Source organism: Calypte anna, chromosome 6 (assembly GCF_003957555.1).
Source record: "Calypte anna isolate BGI_N300 chromosome 6, bCalAnn1_v1.p, whole genome shotgun sequence".
NCBI classification, from domain to species: Eukaryota; Metazoa; Chordata; class Aves; order Apodiformes; family Trochilidae; genus Calypte; species Calypte anna.
In genome coordinates, this window is record NC_044252.1 from 12,474,043 (window position 1) to 12,491,209 (window position 17,167).

The 17,167-nt window shown below is 43.9% G+C and overlaps 1 protein-coding gene across 1 annotated transcript in view; it reads left to right on the forward strand.

Moving 5' to 3' along the window:
- Positions 1 to 17,167, forward strand: part of LOC103531961 (hexokinase-1) — a 38,697-nt gene that overhangs the window by 7,006 nt on the left and 14,524 nt on the right. Inside the window, exons 3-8 of the mRNA XM_030452833.1 lie at positions 4,702 to 4,847; positions 10,734 to 10,853; positions 13,463 to 13,558; positions 14,746 to 14,845; positions 14,938 to 15,121; positions 15,339 to 15,494. Of these exons, the coding sequence (XP_030308693.1) occupies positions 4,827 to 4,847; positions 10,734 to 10,853; positions 13,463 to 13,558; positions 14,746 to 14,845; positions 14,938 to 15,121; positions 15,339 to 15,494 (677 nt within the window). The 5' untranslated portion in view covers positions 4,702 to 4,826. The remainder of the gene's footprint in view (positions 1 to 4,701; positions 4,848 to 10,733; positions 10,854 to 13,462; positions 13,559 to 14,745; positions 14,846 to 14,937; positions 15,122 to 15,338; positions 15,495 to 17,167) is intronic.

A 17,167-nucleotide genomic window follows, 5' to 3' on the forward strand; every position in this document is an offset into this window, starting at 1 on the left:
TGAAGACAGCCCACCCCTCTGTGTGCAGGTCTGTTCCCACAGATGCTACATCAAATCACTTCGAATGCCAATGGGAGAAGCCCTTCCCAGCAATCAGTCCACTAAGAGTTGATACATTTATCCTGATTGTCTGCCAACAATCAGTACTTTCACATAGGAAGCGCTTTTTTGATTTATGCACTTCATTTTCAATGTGATACAGTGGCTTTTAGTAATTTATTGTTTGACTAACATCTGTTCTCCTACTTGTTTTTCCGCAGTGGAACTGTGAACCCATATATGCTGAATTTGAGTTTCATGGCATTTCTTCTTCTTTTTGTAGCTCCCTCTTACACACTGTCTTAGGGCAAACGTGCAGAACTCAAAGAGGCTGCAGTGTAATGGCTTAAAAAAATGGCTTAAAATCTGCCTGCTCTGCTGTATTGAGCTTTTTCCATCCAGATGCTGGGTTTGGTTTTTCCATGCTTGCCTGTACCTGATGAAAGTGGCACAAAGAGCTCTCAGAAATCAAAAAGATACTGTATTGGTATCTGAGGCCAAGATTGCCCTTATTATTTATTTTAGTGCTTAAAAAAAAACCCAAACAAACCCAAATATATATACAGTATATAAATATATCTATAAACAGTATGTAATAGTGTTTATTATTTAGTGGCAACAGCAGATTTCGTTCTCATATAGCCTGAGCTGGTTAACTGTAGCTTGGTGTCTACCAGAAATGATGTCCCTGTGTGCAGAAAGTGCACAGCTGCAAGAACTGCATAACACAGTTACCAGATTTGAGACTTGAATTAAATCAAAGATTTATTGAATTGGAGAACATGATGGTGCTTTGTGCTGTCTGGCAGGCAGAAATCTTTGATTGTTCTGCTTTGCTGTTACTTCTGCAACCTTAACTTTCTAGTTGAAATGTGATTCTCTGTCTAAAAAACCAAAGGGACAACAAACTTGAATGCTGTGTTTCCCTTAATTTAGAACCGTTTGGCTGCTACCTTGAATTTCACAGCCTGTTATGAAAGCCAGAAGGTGTGCAGACAGCTGGGTCAGGGGTTGCTTGCTCTGAGGGTTTTCAGGTGAGGTGACCTCAGGGCTTTTTCATGGAATCCCAGCATTTTTACCAACTCAGAAATCCATGTTTTTTTCCTTCATCTGTGTTTGAGTTCAGCTGCAACAGACCTGTCCACCATCAGTCACTGAAGATTAGCAAATCTGAACTCTTTTGCAGAAAGTCAGATAATTCTGCAAATTGTTCCATGGCACAAACTGGGGAGACTTTGAGATGTGATGTGGCACAGGGAAAAGGGGATCTGAACCCATCCATCAGAGGTGGGAGAGGTTGCTGAATGCTGCTGGCACTGAGCAGTGGGTAGCCCTTGTCAGAGTGTATGTGTTGCTGTATTTCAAAGTATTAATTTCAGATCGTGTGTTACTCAACCTACTTAAAAAAGCAACCTTGTTTGTTGTGCACAGGGTACTCAGTTCTTGATCCTTTGCAATTTGGCTCCTGCAGCCTCTCTGGTCTGCTATGGGCAGTGTATTTGCAGGATGGATTAGAGTGAGGCAGTTGCTTTGCCCCTGATGCTTTCTGTATAACAAGGATATTAACCTATATATGCATGTTGTGGGTGCCTCTTTGGATAGCTGTTAGAAAATGCAGGCAAACCCATTCCCTTCTTTGGCATCAAAAAGGCATGTTCTGACCCCAGTCATGGGCACTATTTGCTGTGGGTGGGTGTTGTGGCATTTCTTTCCCTGACCACCTGCATGTGCCTGTCACCTCCAGCTCAGCTGTCACACAGATGCAGACAGGGCAGATGCTGAGCCCTCTTCCCTCTACCTCCAAAGGGCTTGGGGGGCCCTGGCAGATGTATCTGGGTTGCTGTGCCTCAAGTGGTGGGTTCAGTTCTCAGCCAATGGCAGTTTCTGCCTTCAGTTATCTTTCTGTAAAACCAGAGGCTGAAAGCCTGCCCTTTTCTCTGGCCTGTCTCTAATTACTGGCCTTGTAAGCTCTTTCTTCTGAGTCTGATTATATTTATGAGAGCTGACTATTCAGAAAAAGACTGTTAATGTAGTTTCAGATCTGTGCTTGTGTACTTTATTAACACAGAGCTCTCGAGTAGTAATTTTGGAGGACACTGGTGTTAGCAGAGATTTTTGCCTCTTGCAGAGTTGCTTAATTTATGAAACCACCAAGGTTTTTGCCCAGAGTGCCCAGAGCAGTATCTCTGGCTATTTCAAAATGCTTTCAAAAGATCTTAAAAGAATTTACAGCAGGTGTGATTGTATCTTGGTGTTATAAAACATAGATTAAGTGATGCTACTTGGGTTAATTCCTGAGCTACACTGAAAGAAAAACTCCTGCTTTGCATATAGGAAGCTTTACCTTCTAATTCAGAGTTCTTTCTTCTTTTCAACTGAAAAAGGATAATTATAGATTAATTTTATCTTACGATGAGCTGATTGTGCTGGAAATCAAACACACTAATCTGTTAATTTACTTCCAGAGATGATATTTCTGAAGTGCAGTGCTTGTTTGAGTATGTACCCAAGGTGCACTTAGGCTGAAAAGGGCCATCTGGTCCAGTGTTGATTTTAGCATTATTTATTGAAGGTAATGGCCTTGCATTTGACAGATGATACTTGTATGATAAAGCTTATTTGGGTATTTGGCTTAATGAGACACTTGGGGTAAATGTTTCACTTCCGGTCTTGTTGTGTGGAGGGGGTTACCAGTCACTGAATTTGTTATGCCAACACTGGACACAGGGAACTGCATCTCCAGTTTGGATGTGTTTGTGTTGAATGCTATTTTTACCCAGAAGCAAAGTTGATGTTTAAAAGCCACGCTGTTCAGAAACAGGTGGGGAAAGTACTGAACAGATTTATACAAACTCTGAGTTTTGCCCCTGTCTTAAGCAGCAATAAGGAAAAGTTGAATTGAAATGCAGTAAAATTAGGAGCATTGTTAGAGGAGTTCTAGCAGCTCCATCTGCTGTGTTTCTGTATGAAGGTTATTGTTCTTTGTGGTTTCTCACATGACAGTGTTTTGTTTCTCTATTCTGCTGCAAACTTGGAAAACCCGCAAGGGCTTTTGCAGTGTCTTTGCCTTTTTTGGCTTTGCCCTGAGGGATGCCCTGTCCAGCTCATCAGCTTTGCTGAGCAAGATGGGGCTTCTGGAGATGCATGGGGTGATGAGGAGAAGCAGTTCACTAAGCTGGACTTATGAGTTTAGGTCTGAGATCAGGCAGAGTAATCTCAAGAGCCAAGCCTGGTCTGTAAATCCTTGTGGATAAATTGCATACCTGATGTTTTAGTGACAGTGTGGGGTCTGAAAGCTCTGAGAGCTGAGTTGAAGTTCATGGTAACACATCAAAAGGTACTGGTTGTCCCAATGGCTAGAGGTCTTTCCATTTTGAATTCAGGTAGAAATGGAAAAAATGGTGATGTTGGGAATGTCATTCCCAAAGTTGTAGTTGGAAGGCAGAATGAAAGAGGCCAAAGAGTGCTGCAGGATGGGACTGGCAGTGCACAATCATGGTGCAGGATGTGGGGAAGATGTGGTGTGCTTCTGACACCTTAAGAAAGTTCAAGTCCATGAGGAAACCAGGATGAGAAAGCACCATGTGCCTCTGCTTTGCTACTCTACCAGCAACATTAGTGAGCCCAAGGATGCTTGTGTGCAGACACAGATGCTTGCAAAGAGGCCTGGAGGATTAAGTTGCAGTCTAGATGCGCACTCTTGTGTGACCAGGTTGTGCACACTGCTTCCTACATCTTATCTTTTTGCAGACTAATGATCACTGTCTTTGTTTGCTCCCCTTTTGATAGGCAAGAAAGCACAAGCAGTTTGGTCAAGTTTATTTGCCTTGCTCTCCAGGGAGTGTTGGAAGTGTTCATTCCTCAGATGGCCAGGCCATAGCCTCTCTGCAGCCCTGAATCAGTTCCTGAAGTCTGTGGAAGTTGAGTAGGGGGTGTGTATTTAGTGGATTTAGCTTCAGACCTTTAAAATCCAATCCCTCTCCACCACACGAGGGAGATGGGGATAGCCAAACTCTTTCCCTGGCTCTTGGGGAGCTGTTTAGGAAGCTCTGTGCAAAAAGGATGGTGACTTCTGAGTAGCTTCTGCAGGGGTGCAAAGCTGTCCTGTGATATTTCAAGACTGTTGATTCTCTGTCTTCTGTAATTTGACTCTGTGCTTTGCAGTGAACCTCAGCTTCAGGGGGTGAAATAAGTGGTTCCTGTTTTAACTGCATCTGTGTGTAATTTGTTAATTTTAGAGCAGTGCACAGTCCAAGCATTATTCACTGTTAGTTGCCAAATGACACATATCCATTTACAGCAAAATATTGCTCATCAGTCGATGCCCTGCATTTGCTGTCTCTATGTTCTCAATATCTTTTTGGCTTCTTCCTGAGATCTTCACTCGGCCCAACTTTATCTTGAAGATCTGGAACAATGTTGGCTATTCTTTTTGGAAAAACCCTCACTGCAGTGACCTGTGTATCAATGGTGATTGGCATTGCTGTTGCACAACTTAATGTTAAATTGTAGGGATCAGTGTGGTGCATCTTGTGGATGCCCTGCAGCTAGAACTTCCCTGCTGTCAGCACTGGGGATTTGCCTATGCATTATACTTAACACCTGACATTAGTTTTATGTTGCATACTGTTTTTAATCACTTGTGTCTTGTTTTCCATATAGAGAAAGGAGATTTCATTGCACTGGATCTTGGTGGCTCTATTTTCCGATTCTGCGTGTGAAGGTATACATGAAAAAAAGCAGACAGTACAAATGAAAGTGAAATTTATAATACACCTGAAGATATAATGCATGGCAGTGGAACACGGGTAAGTGCCTCTTCTTTAGGACATCTCTAAAGATTAACTGCTCTCCTGCTGTCATTTTAGAAGAACACCACAAGTGGCTGTAGCATCCCTCACAGCTGCCACCTACAGTCTGGCCAGAATGGACTGCAGCTCTCTGTCGATACTCGAAAACAAAGAAGCTGTAGTTAGTGTAATAGGAGCATGTATGGGTGTTGCAAATCTTGCTGTCATTGTGTGGGAGACTTTTGGCAGAGTTAGGGAAAAAATGGCCTAGAATAAAAAAATCTGACTTTTAATAGTAAACTACTTCCATAGGGTAGTAACAAGAACAGGGAAACAACTTAAGTCTTTTTTGTGAGCAAAGAGCAAGGACCAACCCTGCAATTGCCATGTTAAATGGGGGATATAAATACCCATGACAGCCACATTTCTGTCCTGGCAATTTGAGCACTCATGAAAAAGTAAAGTACATTAGAAAAACTATGGGAAGCTACATATCTTCCATGTTCCACGAGTAGAAAAAGTTGGGTCCATTTACTTTGGATTTCAAAGTTGGGTATTGGTAATAATTTTGTTTTGCTTTTTATGATCAGATGGGTTACAATTAATATTTTACTGACAGATTTGTCTTCATGTCAAATGTAGACTAACCAGATATGTTCATTGTTGGAAAAGGAAAGTTTTCACACTTTTTACTTAAATGAGATGCTGGCTTCTAGGTGTGTAAGAGACCTGCAGGAACTTTAATACTTGTTTCAGAAAAATAAACACAAAAGCAAAAAAGAAAAATTGTGTGAAGAGCATTTCTATCTGTATGTATTTGATAACTTATTAAGTGTCTCATAACTCCTAAGATAACTGTAAGATGGCAGTCATGACTTTTAAGTAGCACTGATAATATGCATTTGCTGTGATATCAAACCACAGCAATAAAACAGCTTTTTTCTAAAGACTTTTCCTGACATTATTACTTTATCTGCCCAAAAGGTCATGCAGTGGCTTTCCCAAGAATGTTTTTTTTTGGGGAAAGCTTTTGGTTTTGGAGCTGAGCTGTCTCATGCTGGTGGAGGCATGGAAGTTCAGGGTGGCTGTGTGGGGACAGGTTCTTGTCTATCGAGGGCTGTTGGGAGCTGCAGACAGACAAGCAGCACACCCTGAGGGAGGGCACGGTAAGGGGCTGCTCTGGGAGGCAAGGCTGCCTGACTGAAGGTGAGACTTGATGGACCGGTGCTAAGGAGGATAGGCAGGAAAGGAGACATCAAGTCTGCATTCTTTCCAAGGCTTTGTTTGTGTTTATGTGCTTTTGGGAACCAGCAGTGTGGAGCTCAGGTTGATAGGCTTGGTTGCCATGGCTTTTACACTGAAAGAGTCAAGACTTCCATTGACCCTGGGTGGGTAGTTGCTCAGATATTTAAGTACAAGGAAAAGTACAGGAAAAAGGAGAACTGGAAGCATCATCAAAATTGCGTGTGCGTTTGAAGGTGTCCCGTGACAACATCCAACCACCACTAAAATGCTTGCTGTGAGATTCATGGGGAAGCACAATGCAGGTGATGATTTGGTGTTTATGACTGATGTGTATGGTGAGGTTCTCTGAAATCTCTGAGCCAGATTAGTGGAATACTTGTACTGAGCTGCCCGCATGGGATAGGCTACTAATATTTTTTTCAGCAAGCTGTGTCATTAACTTCAATGAATTATACTCTTAAAGCGTAATACATAATCAGCTTATTGAAGGGATTGTGATTTATGGCTCCATGCCTCACTGGCACGGTTCATTTTCATGTTTTTTACTTCATTGCATTCAAACTTCTGTTTTTATCCATCTCTCGGGCACAGGCTGATAGCTTTGCCAGTCAGTGTCAAGGCAAAACTCTCCTTGACTTCGCAGTCTAAAAGCAGGTATAAAATTTGTTGAGAAGCCTGTCTTCCGTGTCAGCTCAGCAAATGGGAGAGTGCCTTGAGGGTTGATTTTTTTTTTTTGGGTGTTGCTTTTTGTGTTCTTCTGCCACTAGAGGTGGTTATGGATTTGTGGCTGTTCTACCAATCTGAAACTGTTGGTTTCCTTGCTTCTTAAATCTTCCTCATTCAGCGGCTTGAGCCTGAGCTCAGATAATCAGCTGCTTGCCAAACTCTGCTGGCTGTCAGCCAAATGCATCCTTGTGGAGACTTCTTGGAGGGGGACCAGAGCAGGCAACTTTGTGGCCAGAAGTAATGGAGCCTGATATCATATGGCTCAGTGTCTCGTGGTTGTATTGCTTCAGGTCTAGAAAGGTCTAATTCTGGCTCTTCCTTTCCTCTTGGCTGTGGCATTCACTTCTCTGTCTCTTTGACATTTGATACAATATTGGGCTCACACTGTTGTCTACCACACACCTGTGGGTGGGCAGGAATTTAAATTTCTCCTCAATATACCTGCTCTGCTTTAGTTAAACCCACAGAAACTTTATAATGTTCCCTCTACTGTCCTGTGAAAGTTGTTTGGGTTTGTCAGAATCATAGAATAATTTGGGTAGGAAGGAACAGCTAAAGGTCATCTAGTCCAACCCCCTGCAGTAAGCAGGGACACCCTCAACTAGATCAGCTTGCTCCAGAGCCTCATCAAACCTCAGCTTGAATATCTCCCAACAGCTGAAGTCCAACTACCACTCTGGGCAACTTGCTCCATTTTTCCACTACCCTCATTGTAAATAATTTTTTTCTAACACCCAATCACAATCTACTTTTCTGTAATTTAAAACAATTTCCCCTTGTTCTATCACTCCAGGCCCTTACAAACAGTCTATCTTCAGCCTTCCTGTAGGCCCCCTTCAGATACTGGAAGGTTGCTTTTGGGTCTTCCTAGGGCTTTCTTTTCTCCAGGCTGAAACAACCCCAGCTTCCTCAGCCTGTCTTAACAGGAGAGGTGTTCCAGCCCCGCTGATCACTTTCGTGGCCCTTCCTCTGGATCACTCCACCAGGTCCATGTCCTTCCTGTATTGAGTGCTCCAGAGCTGGATGCAGTACCCCAGGTATTTTACTGAGGGTCTTACCAGAGCAAAGTGGCAGAATCACCTCTCTTGATCTCCTGGCCACTCTTTGATGCACCCCAGGACACAATTGGCCTTCTGGGCTGCAAACACTCACTGTTGGCTCATGTCCAGCTTTTCATCTACCAGCTCCCCCAAGTCCTTTTCTGCAGGGCTGCTTTCTGAAACCTCATCCCCAAGCCTGTACTGATAGCACAGGCTGTTCTGACCCAGGTGCAGGACTTATGAGGTTCACCTAGGCCCACCTCTCCAGTTTGTCCAAATCCTTCTGGATGGCTCCTGTCCCTCTGGCTTATCAATAGCACCACTCAGCTTGGTGTCATCTGCAAACTTTCTGAGGGTGCACTCAATCCCACTGTCTATATCATTGAAAAAAATATTAAACAGTACAGGCCCCAGCATGGAGCCCAGAGGGACACCACTGGTCTCCATCTGGACTTTGAATTGTAGACCCTCTGGATGTGACCATCCAGCCAATTCCTTATCCACTGAACAGTCTACCCATCAAATCTCTATGTCTCCAACTCGGTAGTAGGATGTTGTGGGGGACCGTGTCAAAGGCCTTGCAGATACATGACATCACTGCTTTCCTTTGCCGACTGAAGTCACTCCATTGTAGAAAGGCACCAAGGTTGGTCAGGCAGGATTTGCCCCTAGTAAAGCCATTTAGTAAAGTTGTTGTGAGTCACCTCCCTGTCCTCCCTGTGCCTTAGCATGTCTTCCTAGAGGAAGGTTTGGACGTCAGTATGGGCACGGGCACACACAGATGCTTCCTTGAGTCCTTAGAAAAAGTCTTACTGCCATCAATGGTACCAAAATTAATAAATGCCCCTTTCTTTCTTTACTCCTTTTGAGCAATGCTTGACCTTTCTGCTCTTATTAAAAACAGTAGCAACAAACCAGGCCGTGCATCACTGACTGGACCCTGCTACTGGAGTGTCAAGAATGGGGCTAATAATTAATGCACCACCCGTGCAGGCTGTGGCAGGGCTCGTGCCCGCTCCCTGCTGCCAGCCCAACACCCTGACGACTGGCAGTGTGTTGCTTGCAGTGAGCCTGCAATACCTCATGGAACACAATCTCAGAAAGGTCACACTGGGACTACGTGTGCCTGGCCCTCTGGAGCACTTTGGGATTGCCCAGGGGCCTTTTGCAGGCAGATTTATGAACCAGGTCCCCATCTCTGTGTTTCATTGCATGGATGGATTCCTGTAGCAGCATCCAGCAGTTGGTATTTCTCTCTGAATCCTCAGGTTTTGAGGTTGGCCTCTAGTTTTATCATCTGTAATCCTGGGGAGTAGCTGAAGTGTGCAGGATGGAGTACTTAGTAAGATACTGTTCACATGGAAACATAATAAAAACATACTCCTGTATTTCTGTGTGCCCTTGAAGAAGTTGTCCTATTTACTACTTAACTATATAGTTCTTTTTGTAACTCCTTTCCTCTCTCCCTTGTCTGGACAGCTGAAAATAGAGAAGTGCAGCAGCACGGGTTGCTTTGCCATCCCATTCACTGCTCTTAGTCAAATGTCCCTGATTTGCCCAGGACAAGGATGGCAATGTATTCTCTGGGAAACTACCGTACTGCTTAATTAAATCTGATCTCATTTGGGGAAGGGTTAAGGTGTTCTGTTAAGTTGTAATACTACAGACTCAGCTTCTTGACCTATTCCAAACCACAAAATATTTTCTTCTTTGTTTTTGTTATTGCTTCAGCCTGTCTGTAGTGCCTCCTGTCTGTCCACGACTCTGTAAATTGCTCTTAATAAAGCTATGTGGGCTAATTGCAACCAACAGATACTTTTTGTGCTCTCTCCCAATTAGGCCCCATATTCTGGGCAGTTTTCCTGGCCTGTCCCACCAATGCTGCAGATAGGTCGGGTTGTTTGGTTGTTTTCCTGGGTTTAAATGTGGAAGCACATTATCTTCTGGGACAGGTGGTGACTTGTTAATAGTTTGGCATCCATTTCTGGTATAGATGAGTTCAAGGAATGTCTGCTTTTGGTACTGGTTGATACAAATGTTTATTTTTGTTGCTTCAATTGCCAGGGCTTGGTTTTGGCTTTGCTTTTGCAGCCTACCTGATGTGTATTCTGAATAGCTTGATGTGAGACACAGCCCTCACCTTCATGCCCACACACTCCCTGTCATGCCTGGGGACACACAGGGTGCTACTGTCACAGGGCACTGTTGAGGGGCCATTGGGATACCTACGTGGGAATTGGTGTGGGCTGCTTGCACAATTCAGCATTATAAAGATGCAGAAAATGTTCCCATTTCAGGTTGTTCCTTTGAGCATGGGATTATTTAGATAAATACTCTGGGCTTCCCTTTTGTTTGTTGCGTGCTATAAGAATAGATTTGAGATGATGCCCTTTTGGGCAGCTTCTGCAGTGTCCTGGCTTCTTTGGGCTCAGTGGTGCTTGAGTGAACCAAATGCTGATCATCGCTCTGTAATGTTAAATGCTCAACCTCATTTGGGACTGGATCCCAAATGTTCTTCTGAGATCCTCCTCTCTGTTATTGAAAGGTTAAAAGAACAGTTTTGTTCTTATCTAATGTTAAGTAGAAGGGTTATGGCAGGCTCAAGAGCCAGGTGCCACTTGTTTCAGGAAAAGCTTTTGCATATGGATGTAAAGGATGGCATGCAGAATTAGATGTGTACAAGGACAATGTGTTTTATAATACGCTAGGGCATTAAAATACACTGGCTGAGAGTACTTTCATAGCTATGTCAATTATGTATCTTCAAAAATTTGTAGCAGATATTTTCCCCTTTCCCTTCACCTAGTACAGTTTGCATAAGCACTTTGAAATATTTTTGCTCTGAAATTTTATCTCTAATCGTGGTGATTTTATACTTTTCATTTTCTTACAGCTTTTTGATCATGTTGCTGAATGCCTGGGAGACTTCATGGAGAAACAACAAATCAAAGACAAGAAATTACCAGTAGGGTTTACATTTTCTTTCCCGTGTCGACAGACCAAGCTAGATGAGGTAAGAAGATTTCACAGTTTTCTTAACATTCAGAAGAACTACTGTATTATTCAAACACTGCTATGAAGGTGGTAGCTTAGACAGGTCTTATTTTTGGGATAAATGAGTGTTACATTCCACTGTCAGTCTTCCTTTTTTTGTGTTTGTATTTCTGTCTGAAAGTGCTGGTTAACAGATGATGAAGAGACATCTGATGTTTTGTACTGCCTGAGCTGGGTGCTATGGTTCACTGTGTAAACAGGGCAGTGGTTTTGCCTGCCTCCTCTGCAGCCTTTTTCACCTCTCTGTGGGGTGTAATTGGGAAGCACCCAGCCCAACAGTGTTTGCTCAGATTTTGCTGAACATTCCAAGTGCACTCAGCAGTCCAGAGTGTGTGGGAGGGTCTCCCTCCTGAGCAGTGGTGCTGCTGTGCCACTGGCTGGGTGCTCAGTGGCACTGGGGATCAGGCAGGATACCTGGAAGAAACTTGCTTTAAAAAAGGGATGGAAATAACCAGTGTTGTATGACGTGATGGACGTGATTCCCATGACAGGGATGCTACAGTATTTTCCTTCTTTTGCTCATTATATCACAAATGACTCAGCAGCCTCCTGGTACATCATTGCTATGGCAATGGTGTAACTCATTAATGCAGGGAAGTTAAATCTGCACAAAATACTGAGAGGCTGCACCATTAAAGCATGACTTGCTTTTCTAGTTTGCAAGGCTTTAGGTTAGCCTGGTGCAACAGCTCCCCAGGTGTTGGTGCTGAGGAGGGCCAGGTGAGGCATGTTTTTTATTACATTTCATACTTCTTGAGCAGTGCTGAGAGTGGAAACCAAAAGTGTTTACTAACTCTCAGGGTCTGAATGTAAGAGCTGAGAACTGCCTTTTCCTGCATCACCTAAGAAGAGATGAGGTGATTTTGGTGCAACTCTGCTGCCTGGCCATGATGCATGGTAAGGCTCAGACCACTGACCACAGCACAGTTGTGCTGGGGGTGAATGTATAAATTTGAGTTGCCCTTGTGAAAATAGGTTTGGCTGCATGAAAGGTGCTTGTTTTCAGGCTGGTTTGCTCAAGCCAGATGGAGTGAAGTTAATGCTTGTACGGGGCTGGGGCTGGCAGGGAGCATGTGGGATGGCCTGGGGACACCTGTGAAGACTTGGAGATGAGTGGTTACATTGAAAAATTATGTTTTTCTGGAATCTGTGGTGCACATTTGTTTGTGGGTTGCTGTGTATGCAAGACTGTGGTTGCCTGAGTGCTGGTTTCTCGTCCTTGGTGAGCAGGGTGGACCTAGATTGGCCCTGAGAATGACAAAGTGGCATCACATGGTTGGGTCCCACTCAGCCCTGCTGCTCTCCAAGAACTCCTCCATGCTGCTGAGGCCTTGCTGGCAAAGCAAATAAAAATTCCTTTCATGTGCCTACAAAGAGAGCTGCTTTTTGCCAGTCTGGTTTGACCAGTTTCCTGAATGATAACTATGCAGACCAAGGGGCCTTTTTGACTGCTGAACCTGTGACTGCAGGGTGGGCTTCATCCATGTTTTTCTGTGCAGCAGCACAGGGCTTTCCTGTTTTTCTAAATGATGCTAGAGATGATGGCACAGTGGCAAAATTTGCAGAAACTGAGTTTGTGGTTTGTGGCTTACTGGTACTACTACTGCTCTGGAAAGAGTTGCCCTGATTCTTCTGTCCCCTGTAGCTTTGGGTCTAAATGCTATCCCAGTTGGAAGGGTGAACATGCACAAGGTATGGTTCATCTTAAGTTGAGATAATGTGCACCAGGCAAACGTGCACCTGGGAAATGGCTGCTTGTGCTTATAGGCTTCAGCTTTCCTGGTTTTAACTTTGTGGACTCTTGTTATGTGAATATTATGATGGGTATGAAAAGCTGAGCTGATTGGAGTTGTCTTTCCTATTGACTACTGTAAATGCTCTTTTCTTTCTTTTATTACTGCTTATGTGTTTACTGAGTGCTCTGAATCAGTTAGGCATTATCTGAATAGAAAAAAATTATATGTAGTCATTACTTTGGGGGATTTGCAAGCTCTTTATGACAATTTGCAGACAAGGAATTAAATATCAGGATTTTCTTCTTTATTCTTGCCTTAAGTCAGGGACAGACATTGCTACATTTCCAGTATTTCTATTTGCCATAACCCATAAACACAATCACATGGTGAAATAAGCCCTGACAGTTGGGACTCCGGACAGCAAATGTGCAGCCTGATTGCTGCTGCAGCCGGGTCCTGGACATAAAAAACCCACACCCCTTCTCTTTAGTCAGTCCTGCACAATCAGCTTTTTCTGAAAGCAGTCAATTTACATGTCCCAAAAGGATTAAATGGTTTTCCAAGAAAAACTGTCGAGGAGTAACAGGGAGAAGAGCAGGCTGAAAATGCAAAATATAAACAAACCATTTTCTAGCAAGTGAGGGGAAAACAATTTCCTATCTTTAAGCTTAGTGTAATGAGAATCCAAGTTGTCTCAGGTTGGATTGTTAGGTGACAGAAGAAAAGATACCTGAAGATGCTTTTGAAGTATAAAATCTTGGTTTTAAGGGGGAAAAATTAGTATGTGCCTTCTAATGTCATCCTATTGAGCATTCCTCTTTTGTTTTATTAGGGTATTCTGATAACCTGGACGAAGCGCTTCAAAGCAAGCGGAGTGGAGGGAGCAGATGTTGTGAGGCTGCTTAACAGGGCCATCAAGAAACGTGGGGTAAATTCTACTTCGTTCTTTTTATAACTGCATCACTGGCATTTCTCTGTCAGGGACTGACCTTCATGGCACTGACTTGAGTGTGCGACCTGAGTGATGGTGCAGCTCTGCTTTCTTGCATGAAGATGGTGTGGTTCTGTCGTTTGCTGGGATAATGGAGCACAAAATATTTGAGTTACAATGTTGTAGTTTGTCACTGGCAACCTTCATCAGTTTTATCACTTTCCAAAACCTGAGAAAGTGCTGTATGTCAGTGTCTCAGGTTTTTGGTGGTGTTCCATGTCCTGTTCCTGAGTAGCTGTGTCTGGGCTTGGCTGTCATGCAACTGCCTTGTCTGGAAGCTGGGGAGGTGCAGAAAAGGAGAGGAGAATTTCAAGCTCAGTAAGCAGTGCAGTTTCTTACTGCTGACTTTATAGAGGGTGAAAATGACCAAGTTGTGGAGTTAAGCAAATAAAAAGACACTGAGTGTGAGGTGGAATGAATTTGGGTTTGCATAATGCTTGCAGCCAGGTGATTTGTTGATTACTCAGCATCCAAATTCACTGGAATTTGTTTGTATTTGCTCTGTTCTGGCAGTTGTGGACTCTTAAGAAAATTTGTATTTTACTGTCACCAAAGAACGTTACTATAGTTACTATCTTTGGACTTGGTGTCAGGTAGAATAAGGAAGCTGGAAAAGAATGAGTACATTTCACCTTTTAAATTGCATTATTTGCTTGTATGTTTGTATTAAAATCTTCTCTTGAATTAAACCCCCCAAATGTTTTACACAAATTCTATGAGAAATAACTAACTTGGGAATATCTTCTAGGTTGAATCCTCAACCAGCTTCATCAAAGTACTCCATGACATGATGTTTAACCGCTGAGTTCCACCCTGCCTCATGTGCAGCCCTTCTTTTTCGTGCCCAAGTGTGAGAGCAGGTCTTTGCTTTCTGGAGTTACTCAACTGCTTTTTTATTGTTAGCATAGTGCATTAGCCTGCTCTCATTGTCTTCTTGGGAACATGGGATGGGGAACTGGCAGATGGAGCAGGTGATATTTAAAAAGATGAGCTGTGATATTCAGACAAATTACTTGTCTGCTGTTCCTTATGAAATTAGTTGATATAAGCAAAGTGGTGTAAAATGCAAGGGATGTTTTCCAGAGAAGCCATATGGTCCAAGTAACATTTTGTTCCTCCACAAGGACTACGATGCAGACATCATGGCTGTTGTGAATGACACCGTTGGGACCATGATGACCTGTGGTTTTGACGACCAGCGTTGTGAAGTTGGCTTGATCATTGGTAATGCACATTGCTGCTGCAGCACACATGTGGCTTCTCTCCCTTCGCCTGACCTGCTTGGTTAAGCACCTTCTGATGTTCTTTCCCTAAAGGCACTGGCACCAACGCCTGCTATATGGAAGAGATGCGACACATTGACCTGGTGGAAGGTGACGAGGGCAGGATGTGCATTAACACGGAGTGGGGGGCTTTTGGAGATGATGGCTCACTAGAAGACATCAGGACAGAATTTGATCGGGAAATAGACCGTGGTTCTCTTAATCCTGGGAAGCAGCTGTGAGTGAGACAGTTATTTGTGAGCTTTGCTGCTTTTGTTTTCTACTCTATGCTCCCTTTTCCACTCATGATGTGAATTCAGCAACTCAAGAAGCTCAGCTTTGCCCATGGTGAGGCAAACTGCAGGCTTGGCTGGGTCGTATAGTGGCACAGCTGGGCTCTGCCTCCCAGCACTGTCTGTGGAGCAGTGGGTGACTGATGCTGTCCTCTTCTGCAGGTTTGAGAAGATGGTCAGTGGGCTGTACATGGGGGAGCTGGTGAGGCTCATCCTGGTGAAGATGGCCAAAGAGGGACTTCTTTTTGAGGGGAGAATCACCCCTGAGCTTCTCACTAAAGGGAAGTTTGAGACAAAACACGTTTCTGCCATAGAAAAGTGAGTACCTCTCCAGTTTCATTTTCAGGGAATCATGGGGAATCTGAATGTTAATTTTCCAGCATCTCATTTTTGCACTGGGTGTGGCTGCCATCCTGCAGTGCAGGTGCAAAGCCAGCATTTAGGGACCTCAAGCAGACAGCCTATGCCCTCCTGCCTGGTGTTTCTTTCTTGTTCTTTGCTGGGAGGAACTATGAAAACCTACGGGTCCATGCAGCTACAGAGTATATGCACTGAGCTACCTCTCACCCTCCTCGCAGAAACTCTGAAGCAGCTACCCTGCAGCTGGACATGGGAGTGAATTGGCTTAGTGCCTCCTAGCAAATACTTGGGTTGCTCCTTGCTGTATCCACGGGACTGCTGGGCGGAAAGAAAACAAGTGTGACAAGGCAGAGCATTCAGTCTCATAGGCAGTGCCGGCTGCTGCACGACAGCCTCTGAGCTATGTGCCAGTTGGTTTCTTATGGTGTCATCACCTCTTTGGTCAGAGCTTACTGGCTCTTCTCTCCCCTGCATTTTTTAAATTCGCATCACTGGAATAGTTGGTACTGTAGTCACTGGGCTGGCTTTTCTTTTTGAAGTGCTGCTGGTTGTGGTGTACATGTACAGAGGTACTCTTGATTGCAAATGCAACGCTAAAGGAACAGCCAGTAACTTCTACAATGCCTGTTGCCTCTGCCCTGTTTTACTTCTGCAGACTGTCTTGTCTGAACAGCTCTCCATTAAAATTGTCCTAGCCACAGAGGCACATGTAGTGTACCACTGTCATGTTGAACAATGGTAAAAATGCAGTTATTGAGAAATTTGCTCTTGAAACTCCATCTCGCTCCCTAAATAGCACTTTGGTTATCAAGTAGGGGGCATACACCCACACAGCTTCAGATTTCAGCTGATGCTACCATGATGCAAGAGTCCTTAAAAAGATGCATGGAGTGCAGTTAGTAATGACAAGATACACTCTTTGTGGTTTTGTCTGGGAAATGACCAATGGGGACTTGGATAAGTTCTGCTAGAAACTTTTCTCTCAGGGTGGGTGTTAATGTGGGAAAACACAGTGGAAGAGGCAGAGATTCAGTGTGGCTGTAAAAGTATGAAAAGAGAGCTGTTAGGATGAAATCACTTAGGCAACCTTTGCTCAGCATTTTGCTTTTCACACTGGGCTTAATAAATTAAGACATGAGCAAGCAAGCGTGCTGTGCTCAACTCTGGGGCTGGTGCTTTCTCCTCCAGAGAGGAGAAGCTGTTTGAAATCTAAAGCATCAGTGTAATGAAAAAAGCATTTAATTCCTCCTGATCTGTAAAAGTGATTGGAAATTGCTAACTTTCTTGGGGAGTGTTCTGAAGTATCTCTCTTGGGGTTATTGCTCAGCTTTAGGTCCTGAACTGTTGGAGCAGCTGCAGCCTGAGCTGTGTGCTGTGCTCCTGGAGGATGCCTTGGCTCTGCAGGATGGGGTTGTCCCACATCCCATCCTTCCTCCTTTCATAGTACATGAAGCTTGCTCAAAACCAGACTTGGTCTGGCCATCTGGCACCATGAAAATGTGGTCTGCTGGAGAAGATTAATGTTTGACAGGTTTCCAGTGACTTAATCTACCTCTTGCCTGGTGGGAAAGGAACCTGAATGAGGGCTGGCTCTTAGGTGCATATGGGAGTAATTCTGCCCATAGGTGGTG